Source organism: Phacochoerus africanus, chromosome 10 (genome assembly GCF_016906955.1).
Source record: "Phacochoerus africanus isolate WHEZ1 chromosome 10, ROS_Pafr_v1, whole genome shotgun sequence".
In the NCBI taxonomy this organism is placed as follows: domain Eukaryota; kingdom Metazoa; phylum Chordata; class Mammalia; order Artiodactyla; family Suidae; genus Phacochoerus; species Phacochoerus africanus.
In genome coordinates, this window is record NC_062553.1 from 67,024,275 (window position 1) to 67,041,483 (window position 17,209).

A 17,209-nucleotide genomic window follows, 5' to 3' on the forward strand; every position below is an offset into this window, starting at 1 on the left:
CTGAAATAACAATAAGTGACAGATACTTTCCTACTCTTGGAGAAGAAAATCATGTTCTACATGATGTCACAAAACCTGAAGATGACACAATACATTTTCAGACATTAAGCACCAAAACAATAGCTCATGGTTTGGGTAAAACTCCAGCTGTGAAACAGAATGCAGAAGCAGCAGGTGGCACTGAGTTCCTTCCACCTAGCAATCCTATCTCTCAAACTGAAAGAACGGATAACCCCATATTCCATCACTTATACTGATAAGTGATAACATAATCACTGATAAGCCACTTACTAACACTCAAGAGAACCTAAATACTGTTCAGAACATCATGAAACATAAACTATCACTCTCCACAATGGATAATGCAGACATTATTGATTACAGAGATGGCTATCAAACACCTGTTGCCAGCGCTTCAAGCAATGCTAAGAGACTGGTCAATAAAGGCAAAATGGCTGGGACTGAAACAACAAATATTCCTCTTGGCATGACTACTATATCTGATGATATTTCCTATGTGAATAAAAACACTGAAGTTATAACAGACTTGACTTCAATAGCTGCCACTTCACCAATAAAGAAAGGTTTTCCTAACATGAACAAAGTTAATATTCTTAATCATAAACCTAATAAACTAGGAGATGACTTAAACATTCCCAGAAAAGATCCCAAGGTGACTAGAGATAATGGTACTCCGTTAGTAGCTGATTCCTCCACCTCTATGAAGTCTGCTGCCCCTTCCAATCATTTTCAAGCAACAAACCCTATAAAAAAGACCCCTTTGGCAGATATTATAATACCAAAACCTTTTCTTAGGTCTACCCCAGCTGCTCTGATGATCACCACTGATGCTCTAGGAGGTGTTGATACCATGTTTTATACCCCAAGGTATGAATCTGAAAACGCTTTCAAGGAAGATATAACTTTAAACAATGAAGCAGATCCCCCAAAAGGCATAGGCGTTATGGCAGAGGGAGAAGATACACTTAAAGAAGAAAATGTGGGGGATCATGTTTATGTTATACCTATTGCAGATAATATTCCTAAAGGCAAAAACTTGGAAGATAAACATCATTCTCTTAACTCTGATGTATATAGTTCCACCAAATTCAAAGGAACAACCAAAACCACAGCTGATCAACCTGAATTTGAGACTCCTGCATCAACTTATATAACTGAAGTCTCAAAACCTCTACATGGAAATTTTACTTCTGAGTTTCAAGGAAAAGTGATTGTAACAAATAGTAATAGCGGTGCTGAAAATGATGACTTTTTTGGTGGTGATATTCTTTATCCAATGATGGGAGAAGATGCCCCAAAAGGATATACCTTTTCCCCTGAAAGAATATCTACGTTTATAACTCCAAATTTTAGGATTCCAATGAAAAATAATATAAACCCTGCTCTGGGAGGCATCGTCTTATTAGATAAAGGAACTTCCAGAAAAAATTTTGTATCCTATACTGATAAGCAAACTGATCCAGAAACAGAAAAAGACCAAATTATACCTGTGACTCTTTCCACTCCTGTTTCCTCTGAAAACATAAATGTAGGAAATTATTACCATATGTCTAGAATGGGTACACCTCTATCACTGGGATATGCAAATAAATTAAGGGACAATTCCTTTATTCTTCAGTCTGGGAATACTCTGCCAAAGAAAAATAATCTAGATGCTATGGATTTGATTGTCACTGAACTTGATAAAAATGATCCTGAATATATTTCAAATAAGCATGTTTTTGAACTAGAGAAGGAAGAAAATAGCCCTGTTAAAAAATATACTCAGTTTATAAGTGGACCAAATGAATTTGTATCTCAAACACCATCCTCTACTGGTGAGACTTCAAAGAGTCTTCTGTACAGAAAAATTAACCCTGAGTTTGAATCTGAAGATAAATACCAAACTATCATTCTCAAAGAAAATACAAACTCTGATATCGTTGCCACTTCTTTGAAGGATTACACCAAAAACTTCAACAACCAGCATCTGAAAATCATGATGCCCTCCCTTACTGATGCAAGAGAGACTTTCACCCCTGAGTTTCTAAAAGGATCATCTGTGGAAAAGGGCACTCTACGTGAAGATGATGATGATATCATTCTCCCCAAAGTTTCTGGTTTGGGAAACAAAAAAATTAAGTATTTCTTTTCACCGCACACAGAAATAACTAGTGCCATGGGAGAGAACAGAACATTTGGCACTGACCCAATTGATCATGCTGTGATCACCACACCCGTAAAAAATCAAGATAATTTCTACAGGAAAGGCATATCATCCAACGTTAGTAACACAGCTGCTCCAGAGTTGGCAGACACCCTCACGTCAGAAAACTCTAAAGTCAATGAAAACAAAATGAACTTAGCTGAAGTAAGGCCTTCAGAGGACCATATTAACCCCTTGGCTCAAGATATTGCCTCTCAAGCTGAGAAAATCTCCTCTGAGGGTGAAGCAACTAAGAGTATGAACAAAACAACATCAATAGCTTCTCTTAATCCTGTTAATGCTGGGGAAATGCTAACAAATGCCACCACCACTTCACACTATGTCTCTACCTTTGACTCTAAGGACAGCAATAGAAAGGGTGACCCCACCATGCCTGAGGTAGATGGTGTCTTGCCTGTAGAATTAAATTTTCTATTCATTCCCAATCAGAAAAGACCCAGAACTGCAGTTGCTCTTAGTGAAAATGATGATTCTTTATCAAATAAATTTGTGACAGTAAAGGCATCGGAGCCATTGGCTGAATATTCTGCTATCATGGACCAAGACTGGAAACCCACCAAAGTGCAAAGTGACCCTCATCCCCTCTCTGTGCTCAGTGCTCTCTCCAAAAGCAATAATAACAAAGAGGAGGAAATCATTTTTTCTGAGGTGGACAATTTTGTCTTAGGGGATTCAAGGACATTGAAAGATAATCCTTTTATTGGTAAATTTAATATTTCTGCTAGACCTCAGGCTCCTCCCAGTTTAAAAAGAATACTTTCAGCTAATTCAACCATGTCTCTGGAAAAGCCTTTAAAGCTTAAAGACAAAAACTCTGCTCTTCCTAATGAAGATGCAGGCACAACAGGTTTGCTTCCTGCTGCTACCATTGGATCTTATGAACTACAGTGGAAATCAACTCTTTCCCCTTTTGATTTCACAGCTTCTATGAGTTCATCTAAACATTCTGAACTTGATCCAGTTGTAAAAATGAAAAAAAATACTACAGCAAAAACTAATAATAATACTCCATTTGAAGAAAAAAATTCTACACCTCACAAAAACATCATTTCGCCTAATACCAATACTCCAACAAAAGACATGTTAAACACTATTTTTAATAAAAGATTTTTGCAAAGAAACTTTGTAGAGAAAGATATAAAGGCTGAAAATGAAGCAGTTATTACAGAAAACATTTCAGATACTACTTTAGATGGTGAAAATATCCCAAACAATGAGGACATAATAAGCATTGTACTTGATGACACAGCTCTTGAATATGCTACAAATGAGTACGTCCTTGAACCACAGGAAAAGAAAAACAATTCAATTATTTAAAAAACTGCTCTCATTTATGACCCCCAAGAAGTGCAGTCTCATCTAATCTACTCCAGTGCTGATGCATATAAGCATTTATTTCAAGGATCTCCAATGGAAACTAAAACTAAGAAAATGCTTCAAAATTTGATACCTAGAGAGGAACATATCAGTTCCAACATTGATGCTATCCTCAAAAGTTCCACTGATAATTTGAATTCTAAGGCTCCCAGATCCATGATTTACCCATCAATTCACACAAGTGAGAATTTTCAAAAGTTTCTAGGTAAAACATCTCTGAAAAGGGACACTCTAAGAGATGATGACACCATCATTACTTTCCCTGAAGACAAAAGAATGGAATATAACCTTGTTCCAGACCCAGAAATAACAGTAACCATGGGAGAGGGAAGGATGTTCCCAGATGAATCCATTGATCCCATGGTAATCACCTCTCCATTAAAAAATAAGATTAAATTTTATGGTAAAGTCTCTCCATCTGCTGCTTATAATATTGATGGCCAACGTAAAGCAGAAAACATTTTATCATCCAGAGTGGACAATGTTAAAGACAAAACTAACACGGCAGAAACGCCATACTCACAGCATAGCAACATTCCTCTGGCTGAGTTCAGAGTCATCCCTGATGGTAAACTTTCTTTTATCAATGAAGATACTAAAACTTTAAACAACAGAGTTTCAATTTCTTCCTCACCTATGAACACAGATCACACTGTGGATGATATCTCTACTCTCTCTACTGAAAGTAATTATGACAGAGGTGTTTCCATGGCTCCAGAAGACAATATTAGGTCTAGAGGATTCCTAACTCTACAAACCCCAGAAAAGACCAAGTACATTCCAAATGCTTCAACTGAAAATCTTAAAGTCTCTGACCCAGTGGCATATAACGCTTTGGCTAATTCTTCAGTTGCATGGTCAAATATGGTTGAGACAATGATTGAATACCCTAATCCTACGAAGGACAGTGATGATCCCATTAAAAATAACACTGATCTCAAGCCCTACTTCTTGACCTCAACTAAACTTCTCACTGGTTCTACTTCTTTTGCAGACAACCCCACAAGTAATGAGTTTGACTCACTTGTCTTAGTAAATAGAGGAACTAGTGGCATTTCTACAACTAAGACAGATGAAATATATTCTGAACCTCATAGAAAAATGAAAGTCATTTTTCCTACAAAGGTCTCTCAATATAGAGTCTATGAAGAAGAAAAGATAGCTAATTTTTCTCATCAAGAAGATCCAGCTGATAACTTTAATTTAAGACACATTACAAATCCAACTGTTCTTAGTCCAGCTTGGAAGAAAATCCTTCCCTCGCTAACTGAGTCTAATACTCTGTCCAAAAGTGACAACAATGTAGAAGTCACTATTTCTGACGCAGACAATTTTTTCCCAAAAGATGCAAATACATTGAAAGAGAATTCTTTCACTGTTGAATTTGATGGTATTTCAACTAAATCTCAAGTGTCTTCCAACTTAAAAGGAATATCTTCAGTTGGTTCTACATTAACTCTTCCAGAAGCATCTAGGCCTAATGATCAAAGCTCTTCTCCTGAAGTCGCTATTGGTGAAGGGACCATTGTAAACACTCCCACTGGAACATACCACCTACCATCATGGAAACCAAGTCCTCTTCCTTCTGATTTCACAACTCTTATGAGTTCATCTAAGTATTACAAATTTGGTCCAGTTGTAAAAATGAAAAGAGGCATCACAACAAAGACTAGGAATAATATTCTACCTGAAGAAAGTAATGCTTCATCTGTCAAAGTCAATATTTCCCCTAATTCCATTATTTCAACAAAACCCATGAAAAACACTATTGCTAACAAATTTGGAGAAAAAACACTTACAGAAAATGATGCATCCATGGAAGTATTTCCTTTTATAGAAAACATTTCTGAAGAGGAACATGACACCCTTTTGGCAAGTCAAAATATTCCAAATAATAAGGATTTAGTAACTACTACACTTGTTGACAATGCCCTTGAAGATGCTGCAGATAACTATATCTTTGAATTAATAAAAGAAGGAAATGGTTCCCTCACAGGAAAGTCCACACATACTAATGACTTCAATGGATCTGAGTCTCATGCACCTTATGCCAGTGCTGCAGTCTCTGAACATTTATCCCAGGAATCTCCAGTTGATATCAAAACTAACAAAAAACACCAAAACATGGTCCCCAAAGAGAAAATTCCTAATTCTGACAACAATCCTACTATTCTCAAAAGTTCTACTGTCACTTTTGATACTAAAGCTCCCAGGTCCATGATTTATTCTCTAACTGATTCAAGGTGGAGTGCATCACCTGGGTTTCTAGATGAGACAATTATAGAAAAGAATTCTCCAGTTGAAGATAACACAATCATCAATCTCCCTAAAGGCAAAATGATGGAATACCCATTTGTTCCAGACCCAGAACTCATGACAAGAATGAGAGAGAGCAGAATATTCACAACTGATTCTACTGATCCTCCTGTGATCATCAATCCTGTAGCATATAAAGACCAGTTCAATAGGAAAGGTGCCTCATCTGTTTTGTATAATAATGCTGCCCCAGGTGGTGCAAAATCCACCATACCAGCCAGATTCAAAGTAAGTAAGCATAAATCAAACTTGGAATATGTGCCCCCTTCACTGAACTTTATTCCTTTAGCTGAACTCAGTGTCACTCCTGATAATGATCTTCCTTTCATCAATAGAAATAGTGAGGAAGCAAACAACAGAGCTTCACTCTTTTCCTCACCTATGAATAAAGCAACCAGCACTGTGGTGGATCCCATTGTTCTTTCCACTGAAGGTAGTTATGAAAGAAGTGACTCTATGTTACCTGGAGAAGATAATGCTAAGTCTAAAGGATTCTCATCTCTATTAACATCTGCCATGTTCATTCTTAATTCCCTAACTGAAAATCCTGACAAGACTGGCCTAATGACAGATAACTCCTTATCTGAATCTTTGGTACCCAGGTTAGAGATGTTAGAGAGAGCAACTGAATTCAGTGACATCATTAATGAAGGTGATGCTCCAGAGGAGGTCATAATAACACAAGCTGACATTCATTCCTATCCATTGGCCTCAAATGTTCCTCTCGCTCAGTCACCTACTTTTTCAGACATTCCTGCATATGGTGAAATTGACTCATTTTTTTCTCTGAACAGAGATACTCCTAACAATTATAACAGTAAGGCCGGCGAAATATATTCCAAGTCTCAGAGAACAATGATGAAAGTCTTTCCCCCGAGAGAAGGCTCTCAAAATAGTGTCCATAAGAGAAGGAAAACAGCTAGTCTCTTTGATCAAGAAGATCCAGCTGCTCAGTCTGAATTAAGTCACTTCGTAAATGCAGCAGTTCTCAGCCCATCTATGGGGAAAACCCTTCCACCAGGAACAGAGCCCAATCCTCTCTTCAAGACAGACAACAATAAGGATGCTCCTTTCGGTGTTAATTTTGATGCTACTTCCTTCAAACCTCAAACACCATCTAATTTTAAAGAAATATTTTTAGCCGATTCTACATTAACTCTTCCAAAAACTTCTAGGCCTGCCTCTCCTGATAAAGTCATTAACACAAGAGGACCCATTGCAAACACTCTAACTGAATTAGATGGCCTACACCATAGGTTAACCTCTCTTCCTTCTGATCTCACAACATTCCCGGGAACTTCCGAATATTCGAAACTTTTTCCTGTTACTATTACAGGAGAAGATACCATCAAAAAGGTTGATTATAACATTCCACCTGATGAAATAATTATTCCATTTAAAAAAGTTATTTTTCCTAATACCATTACCTCTGAACAAGACACAGCAAATACTCTTAAAGGCAATATATTTGAGAATGAAGATTTTAGAGAGAGAGAGACAGCTGCTGAATATGAAATCATTTATCTTACAGAAGACACTTCAGAAAGGATGGATGACATTTCTTCCACAGGTAAAATTACCCCAGCATATATGGACTATTTAACTATTATACCTGGTGACAGTGGTTCTGAATATGTCTCAGATAAGCAAAACTTTGAATTAGAGGACAGAGCAAATAATTCTCCTATAAAAACAAGTATATTCATACATGTTCCAAAGACACATGGGACTCATGTACCATATACCACAGTTGCTTCTTTAAACAGCCTATCTAAAGCAACACCTCCAGAGCTCAAAGCTAAAGAAAATTACCAAACTATTATTGCTAGGCAGGAAAACAACAACTTTGACACTGGTGCCATTGCTCACAGAGAGTCTAATGCCAATGTCAATCCCAACAGGCCCACAACTGGTTTCCTAATTGACGCAAGTAAAAATTTTCCTTCTAGTTTTTCTGACAAAATATCTTTGCAGAAAGCAGCATAAATGGTGATGATGACACCATAATTCTCTCGAAGTCTTCAACTTAAGAAATCAAATAATTGATTCCCCCCTTTTTCTAGACACAAAACCCATAATTGACAGCAGAACATTCACAACTGATACTACTAATCATGCTTTACAAAACAGTGATAATTTATTCAGGAAAAACATGTCACCTACCATTTATAAGACATTTGCACCTGGGAGGGCAGACACTACCACATCTGGAATACCTGATTTTACTGAAGGTGAAACAGGTGCAACTGCAGTATCAGAGTCAAGGTTTAATAATTTCCCTTTAGCTCAGCATTCCAGTGATATCTCCAATGTGAATGCAAACACAGAAGGTACAATCAACACACCTCTTGTTTTCTTTTATCATTTGAAAAAGATGTCCACCAATATGGAAAATGCTCCTGCTCTCTCTACTAAGAATACAAATAACATTGGCCATTATAGCCTTCCATCATCAGAAAGTGTCATGTTGCTAAGATTTCCATCTATAGTATTACCTGAAACTCTAACGCTAACTTCTGATGCTCATATTAAAGAAACCGTAGCCCCCAGAATTGCAAAAGGTACACATTTTTATGACCCCACATCAGAGAGGTTTGAGCCTGTGTATACAGACTCAGCTTACTTTAATGAAGGCTTTGTCTCAACGGGGCAAAATCTTAAAAGTCAAATGGTCCAAAAGGCTTTCCCCTTGGTCTATACTGTTCTCCAAGCTAATTCCATTGGTTTTTCAGACAATATGGCAAATGGCAAACCAAACACGTCTGCTACTATTGACGCCAAGAGCAAAATTTTTGATATCAATGCCCCTGGTAATCAAAAATCTGAACACAAGGAAACAACCACCAAGTTTTCTACTTTTTCACCTAATGAATATAGTAAACCAAATTTCTATTACACAAGGGAAATAACTAAACCTTCTTCAGGGAAAGATGCAGCTACTGAATTTGAAGAAAATCATCTTACAGATGTAAATATAATAGGAAATGATCCAGTTATCCAGGAACAAACTTTATAAAAGATGCTGACCTAAAGCCTTATCTCATGAATAAAAATGCCATTGCTGGGAGTTCCCGTCATGGCTCAGCAGTAAAGAATCTGACTAGTATCCATGAGGACACTGGTTCGATCCCTGGCCTCACTCAGTGGGTTAAGAATCCAGTATTGCTGTGAGCTATGATATAGGTTGCAGACATAGCTTGGAACTGGCATTGCTGTGGCTGTGGCATAGGTCAGTGGCTACAGCTCCGATTTCACCCTTAGCCTGGAAACTTCTATATGCTGAGGTGCACCCCTAAAAAGACAAAAAAAAAGTCATTGCTTATAATAAATTAGTCAGTAAGGAGTATGACAGTGCCACTGTAGTAGCTTACTAAAGCTTTCACATCCCCAAGGATTCCCTCCCAGATGTATCTGTTACTAGGGTAATCACTTTCATGAATGGGAACTCAAACTTGCTCACAGAAGTTAATTACCACTATTCCTAGTGACGAAAAATCTTCATCTAACATAGAGATCATTTCCATGGTAGAAGGAAAGTCTCAGTTGGAATTTAATGTACCCAATCTTACAGCAATATATACTGAATTTCAAATTTCAGAAAGCACAAAATGCTATGCATGAGTCCATTGTTGAGAGGGCAAAAACATTACCTGGAATGGAAGGAATTTCTTTTGTACCACAAGCCAACAAGGAGGCTGAAGTAGATATTCTCTTTAGGACCAATATTCCTCAGTCACAGACAGAAATGATTTCTCCAAAGGAAATCCCAGAGGAACCTACACACAATAAAGCAGATATGAGAGACGTGACTGATCCTGTTGTAAATACCATCCTTCTTGGAAACAAAGAAACTGACCCCACAGGCCAAGGTGTCTTTCAATTACAACTTCCTTCCTCAAGTGCCCAACATTCCAGTTGCTGGAGGGGATGATGACAAAAATGGATATTGATGGAACCAAATCTCAAAATGTAATTGTTCCTTTCACTTCCCCCACTGTTTCTGAAGGTGGGAATTCTTCTGTGAATGAATATATTGAACCTGAAACTTCCTCAGCAACTGCATTCTAGTAATGACTTACAATCACTTCAATCAAGGTTAAGAACTCTAGTTTCTCCAATAAATTTTTAAAATCTGAAGATAGACTGTTTCTGAGATCAATGGTATAAAAAATATGTAATAATAAAATTATTCTCTATAGAAGAGAAAGCCTTATTATGCTCCAATGTGATTCCACTTCACAGCGATATTAGAAGAGCTGATGTGATCACAGAAGTAATCTTTGAAATTAAAGACTATTTGACAATTATTAACTGTGAATGTGATATCATTTTACCTGAAATTTCTAACTGGGGATTAAGGGTTTGTAAAAATGAGTATTTTGCCTTTTATTTTTACTATATTCAGCCTAACAAATACCAGTTACTCCAAGGTAACTTGTAGCAATTATACACCCAACAACTCTATCTTTCTCCCTTTTTGTACACACACACACACACACACACACACACACACAATTCCCCCAAAGAAACACCAAGTCTTCCATTTATAGCACGCTTTATCCTAAATTAAGCTTCAAAAACACCAAATGATGACAAAGAAAAAAAAAAGGCGGTAGTTAAAAAACCTCCCATTAAGTTAGCCAGCCCCAAGAATGGCTTTACCCTGTGATTTCCTTTACTGCTACAAGAACTGGCAGTATTTCTACTCAGAAAAACCTGTGCCTGTCACTAACCTGGGACTTCCTTCTCTGTCCCTGATGTTGACAGCATTCCCTGTATCAATAAAGACACTGGCACCCTCAACAGTGACATCCCTTTGAAGCAAAAACATTTCAGAGATGCTGCCCATATCTTTAAAGTGAAAATGGTGGAATTCCCATTGTGGCTTAGTGGTTAACAAATCTGACTACGAACCATGAGGTTGCAGGTTCGATCCATGGCCTTGCTCAGTAGGTTAAGGATCTGGCATTGCCATGAGCTGTGGTGTAGGTCGCAGACGCGGCTTGGATTCCGCATTGCTGTGGCTCTGGCGTAGGCTGGTGGCTACAGCTCTGATTAGACCCCTAGCCTGGGAACCTCCATAAGCCACGGGAGTGGCTCTAGAAAAGGCAAAAAGACAAAAAATAAATAAATAAATAAAAGTGAAAATGGTGCATCTTAAAACCTATTTGATATTTCTACCGAGAGTGGTAATATATCTATTCCAGACCAATCAACTAAGGGAAAACACTGTTAACTTTGAGGTTGAGTCCATATCTGGTAAAGAACAAGCATTTGCCTTTGAGATGGAAACCACTATGCTGGCTGATGCTACTGCTCTTTTTCAGGTTTAATTCTGCCTGAGTCCGAAAATTCTCTTTTTTCCAACAACACTGGGAAAAGATTAACACCAGGCTAGGAATCCTCTTTCATCTAGTTAGCTAAAACTTAAGAATGAAAAGTAATGATGACTGATACAATTAAAATCATTACAGAAAATGCTCTCTCTGAAATTAAGGATATAATTCTCAAGGCTAATAGAGTTAATCCATACCCTGATCTTGTTTCTGGGAGAATTTGTCATACAATGCCAAATCCCTGCCAGAAAATTTCTTCTGGGGTTGAAATAATACTCTCTGCAGAAAAACATTCTTAAAGAAACTAAAACTACAAAACCTGACAAACTGCTATTCAAGTTAATTCAAGAAAAAATTAGAATTAAAAAAAAATGAGAGTTCCTGTCGTGGCTCAGCAGAAACGAATCCAACTAGGAACCATGAGGTTTCAGGTTCGATCCCTGGCCTCACTCAGTGGGTTAAGGATCCGGCATTGCTGTGAGCTGTGGTGTAGGTTGCAGACGCGGCTCAGATCCCACATTGCTGTGGCTCTGGTGTAGGCCAGCGGCTACAGCTCTGATTAGATCCCTAGCCTGGGAACCTCCATATGCCGTGGGTGCAGCCCTAAAAAGACAAAAGACAAAAAGAAAAAAAAAGAAAAAGAATTAGAATGAAGAAAACTGCCAAGATTCTAATAAGCTGGGAATTTTTTTATTATCCCTACTGAAAAAGTGAGAGTTTCCTCTCAGAAAAAAAGGACTTACTGATATCTCTGCTACCTAATTACCTCCTATAGCTACATTCACTGCTAAAATTGCCATTAATTTGTTTTAGACATTTAAATGCTATGAATCTCAAAAGAAGATGCTTCATATCAAAAAGACAATGTTACCTACTTGAGAGACAGGCAAGTTGAATCCGATTCTAATAACCTGAGGCTCCTGGATCTGCCCCCAATGACACTAAACCGATAAAAGTACGAGGCAGACATTACTATGTCTGTTTCAAGTGACACTAGCTAAATCTTGGAAGGCACATCTTTTGTAAATAAAACATGGTAAATCCTAAGTTCCTTGCAACTGAACTAATTGGCTGTGAATGTTGTTTCATAATCAATGAAGACTCTATTGTCTTTTCATCTATAATCAATCCTATAACTTGGTGCCTAATCAGAGCACAGAAACAATCTCCAAGGAAAGCCAGTGCCAGTGGCCCTGTGGTTGATGCAACAATCACCATGATGACCAATGCTTCAATCACTATAATGAACACCACTCTCCTGCCCAGGGATACCACTGGGCCCAAGAAAGACCTTAGATGTGCATGGTGCCACTTTGTCTCATGGCTGAAGATGGTTTTCAGAAAATTTATTCTCAACCTCCAACAGAAAGCACTAAGACAACAACTGAAACAACCATTTTCTTTGGGGCTGACAACACTATTCCTAAATCAGAATCAACTATTACTTCAGAAGGAGACCACATTACTTCGGTAAATGACTATATGCTAGAAAGTGATTTTTCAACAACTACAAGCAATAAGCTTACATCTCCAAAGGAAAGACTAACGTCAGAAGATGATGTTGAATCCCATCTGGAGAAAGAACTTGCCACTCTGATGGACACTAAAAACCCAATGGCTAATGAGTCTATTACTGAAAACTTCATGCCAGTGAAAACTGGTAACATCTCACCACCAGCTGAGGTTTCTTTAATAGATTTTTCCACTGATGTGGCAAAAGAAGCTATTCTCGTGGATACCACTGAGCCAGGGGTTGAAGATGTTTCACTGACTTTTGAAGTCTCTGGCACACTGAAGGAAAGCACGGCCAGCATTGCCAACACCCCTGCCCTTCCAGCTAAAATGGGTGAACCTGATGGTAACAATTACAGTTCCCTGGTTAAGTCCAATGTCACTGCTGATGACACTGTCCAGATCACTGAATCCTCTATCCCTGAGGCTGAAATCTCTCCAGCTACTGAAAAAAACTCCACTATTCCAGATATAATCGCCCTTCCAGAAGAGACAATAACTGAAATTGATTTAATTCTTCCAGAGGATGGCCCCAATGCCAGGGCTGATTCTGATGAAGAAAAGTTCATCACTGTGTTTGAACTCACTACCACCATTGAAAGAGACAATGATAACCCAGAAGATATTCTGCTAACTGATGAAGAGTCTACAGAAGGAGTCAATACTTGGATGGGGAGAGATATGGCAAAGGAAGCAGAAAACCATCCTGTTTTACTTACTGCTGTTGAATCCAGATATGACTTCGTTGTCCCTGTATCAGTAGCTATGAATCTCATGGAGTCTCATGAATTCATAGCAGATTCACCTGCTATGACAAAAGATGATTTGTCTGAAAATAATAGAATGGAATCTGTAAGTAAGGACACCGAAGCATTGTCAGGAACTACCCCTGATCCAGATACCCTAAACCATAAGGAAGATGCCTTCACAACTGAAATGGGTGTCTTTAAACTACTGAAAGAAGAACCAGATGAGTTCCTGATTTGAAAGCAACAGAAGGAATACCACAGGATCTGTGCAATAGCCTAGACAGCTAGTTTTAACAACTAAGATGGTTGTCCAGCAAGCAAAAATCTTAATAAATTAAAGAATGTGAGCATTTAAGGCAAGTACGAAACTTAGAAAAGGCAGATGTTTAAGAATAGTGGTCATGCAGCAGAATATATTTGTGGAAACTTTTTAAAAATTCAGCAATACAAGAATTCCCCATCACAAGTTTAACTGAGTTATCCGGTGGTTACTTATTCTAATGCAAAATCTTTAATCCAAGCCTTCAGGGACATTCAGAGAGACCTATAAAGAAATCTCACTCCCTGCTGCATTTAATCACATATGTCATTTTAGTTAATCCTTAATAGCATGTAATTTAGTGTGAATTAAAGAGACAAAGAAAATCAAATTAACAACATATCTCAAAAACAATTGTAGTGTTAAAAGACCATAACTGATTATTCTAAACCTATTTTATTAGTATGCAACCAATGATTCTCTTCTATTAAAAAATATATTTACAATCTTCACTCATAGAAGACAAGGCTATTTAGTAATTGTTTAGCATTCATATGTAAGTAATGTAGGAAATATTACAGAGTTCTAGGCTCATGTTGGATGAAAACCAAGGCAAATGATATTTTACAAATGTGTACATGTGTTGAAAACAATATTGAATATAAACATGTGAATCAATTTAATTTTTCTTTCTTTAAAATCGCTTTTCTGAACTTGTCAATTTTTTTCAGGTCTTAAGCACTGATACCAGACTCTTCTTATGCTTTTGGTTAGCAGTTCATGGTTAGCAGTTCAAGGACATACATCTTCATTCTTTTCTGACACAGACTTTTTAAATGGGTCTGTTTTCACTTTGATGATTTTCCTTCAATAAATCTTTCTGACAGCAACATTTATTGTGTGTAAATGTGATTGATATTCTGGTACAGAATTCTCAAATTAGGAGAAATGAGTAAAATGAAAACCCAATTTTTGTTTAAAGAATAACTTAGCTCTAGGAGTTCCTGTCATGGCTCAGTGGTTAACAAACCTGACTAGTATCCATGAGGATGTGGGATCAATCCCTGGCCTTGCTCAGTGGGTTAAGGATCTGGTGTTGCTGTGAGCTGTGGGGTAGGCTGAAGACGAAGCTCAGATCTGGTGTTGCTGTTGCTGTGGTGTAGGCTGGAAGCTACAGCTCTGCTGGATTCCTAGCCTGGGAAATTCCATATGTCACAAGTATGGCCCTAAAAAGACAAAAAAAAAAAAAAAAAAGAGTTCCCATCGTGGCACAGTGGTTAACGAACCCAACTAGGAACCATGAGGTTTCGGGTTCGATCCCAGGCCTTGCTCAGTGGGTTGAGGATCCGGCGTTGCCGTGAGCTGTGGTGTGGGTTGCAGACGCAGCTTGGATCCCGCGTTGCTGTGGCTCTGGTGTAGGCCGGCGGCTACAGCTCTGATTAGACCCCTGGCCTGGGAACCTCCATATGGCACAAGAGCAGCCCTAGGAAAATGCAAAAAGACAAAAAAAAAAAAAAAAGAATAACTTAGCTCTAGATACTAAGAATAGAACTATTCTATAAAGACTCAGAATTTTATTATATTTAAAAAAGAAAAACAAATATTAGTTGAAAGTTAATGGTGCATATATGGGAGGCAGATGGGGAAAGATAGGAATTTACACTATCTTACTATGGACTAGAATAATGTTAAACTAACAAATGCCTAACTACAGATTGTGTTGGGTACACAAACAAGATAAGAGATTATAGCTGCAAACTTAACACAAATTTAAGTCCAGAGAAGCTCTGTCTGAGAAAGTTAGATTCAGGCTAAAGATTGAAAAATGTGGAGAACTGAGGACACAACATGCCCAAAGCCCTGAGGCTAGAAATGTCTCAAATTTTTCAAGAAACACCATTTATTTGGAACAAGTCATCAGTTGGAAAAGGAGACAGGAGACAAATTATGTGATGTTTGTTGAAAATTCTGGATTTATTCAAAACATATTTGAAAGCTACTAAAAGTTTTAATAGTTTTATCTGCAATCAACCTTAGTTGAAACAGGAAGCAAGCTAAAGATATCACTATTTTATAAACCCCAACTCTCATTCCTTCCAGGAACTTTGTTTGGGGTGGGGGAGCAGGGGCTTCCCTTGCTTCTTTCTAGCTCTTGGTGTTTGCTGGCAATTGTTGACGTTCTTTGGCTTGTAGACAAATCACAACAATCTCTGCCTCCTTCATCACATGATGTTTATACCTCTGTGTCCACATTTCTCCTAGTTATGGGATACCAGTCATTGGATTAGCCCACTTAATCCAGCATGACCTCATCTTAACTGGTTACATCCACACAGATCTCAGTCAGAAAAAGGTCACATTCACAGGTTTTGGAAGTTAGGACTCCAACATATTTGGGAGTGGGAAGAAAGACATAATTCAACCTATAACACCTGTTTGTTTAATGTTTATCTTACCTACTAGTTTATGTTTGATAATTAAGACAATCACAGAATTTATCATCAAATGCAGAACACTTTGAGACTGAAAGAAGGTACTAACAATAATGACTCCAGGAGTTCCTATTGTGGCTCAGCGGGTTATGAACACAATAGTATCCATGAGGATGAGGGATCGATCCCTAGTTTTGCTCAGTGGGTTAAAAATCTGGAGTTGCCACAAGCTGGTCACAGATGCAGCTCAGATCTGGCATTGCTATGGCTGTGGCGTGGGCTGGCAGCTACAGGTCCAATTTGACCCCTAGCCTGGGAACTTCTGAATGCTGCAAGTACAGACCTTAAGGGAAAAAAAAAAAAAAAGACTCCAAAACAACAGGCATAAACTAGAGTGCTCTGAGAAACAGAGCTGATCACCCCATCCTAATGGAAAAGATCACATCCCCCTTAGCCACTGCTCAATTCGGAGAGGTTTGAACATGGTAAGTGCTCAATAAACATCTGTTAAATCAATGAATTAAATGAAATAGAGAATAACAATTTCATTTATGAGGCTATGAGTGCTTTAAGAGGAAGGATGGTATTAACTGGATACCTATAGATGAATATGAGTTTACCAGGACAGGAAAGGTATTACTGTTTTCAAGCTGAGAGAGGGACAAAGATCCAAAAGCATAAAAGTACTTGCATCCTCCATAATACTGAAGAAAGGTTAGAGTTAGGCAGGTCTGAGAGAGAATGGTAACAGATATATCAAACTGTGGCTGATACAGCTTTATAAAAGAAAACAATCAAATTGTCAGATCGTATGTATAAGTCAGGGTTCTCGGAAGAACAGAACCAATGATAGATAGATGACAGAGAGATAGTGAGAGAGAGAGACAGGTATATTTGAAGAAATTGGCTTATTATAATTGTGGAGAGTGGCAAGTTTGAAATCTACAGCACAGGTTGATAGGATAAAAATTCAGTTGAGTTGATATTATGGTTTTGAGTCC

General features: G+C 38.0%; 1 protein-coding gene across 1 annotated transcript; it reads left to right on the top strand.

The window, feature by feature from the left end:
- Window positions 1-12,576: 12,576 nt before the first annotated feature.
- CABS1 (calcium binding protein, spermatid associated 1) lies at window positions 12,577-13,755 on the top strand. The gene has a single exon (XM_047798434.1). The coding sequence runs from the start codon at window positions 12,577-12,579 to the stop codon at window positions 13,753-13,755; it is 1,179 nt and encodes a 392-aa protein (XP_047654390.1).
- Window positions 13,756-17,209: the final 3,454 nt, after the last annotated feature.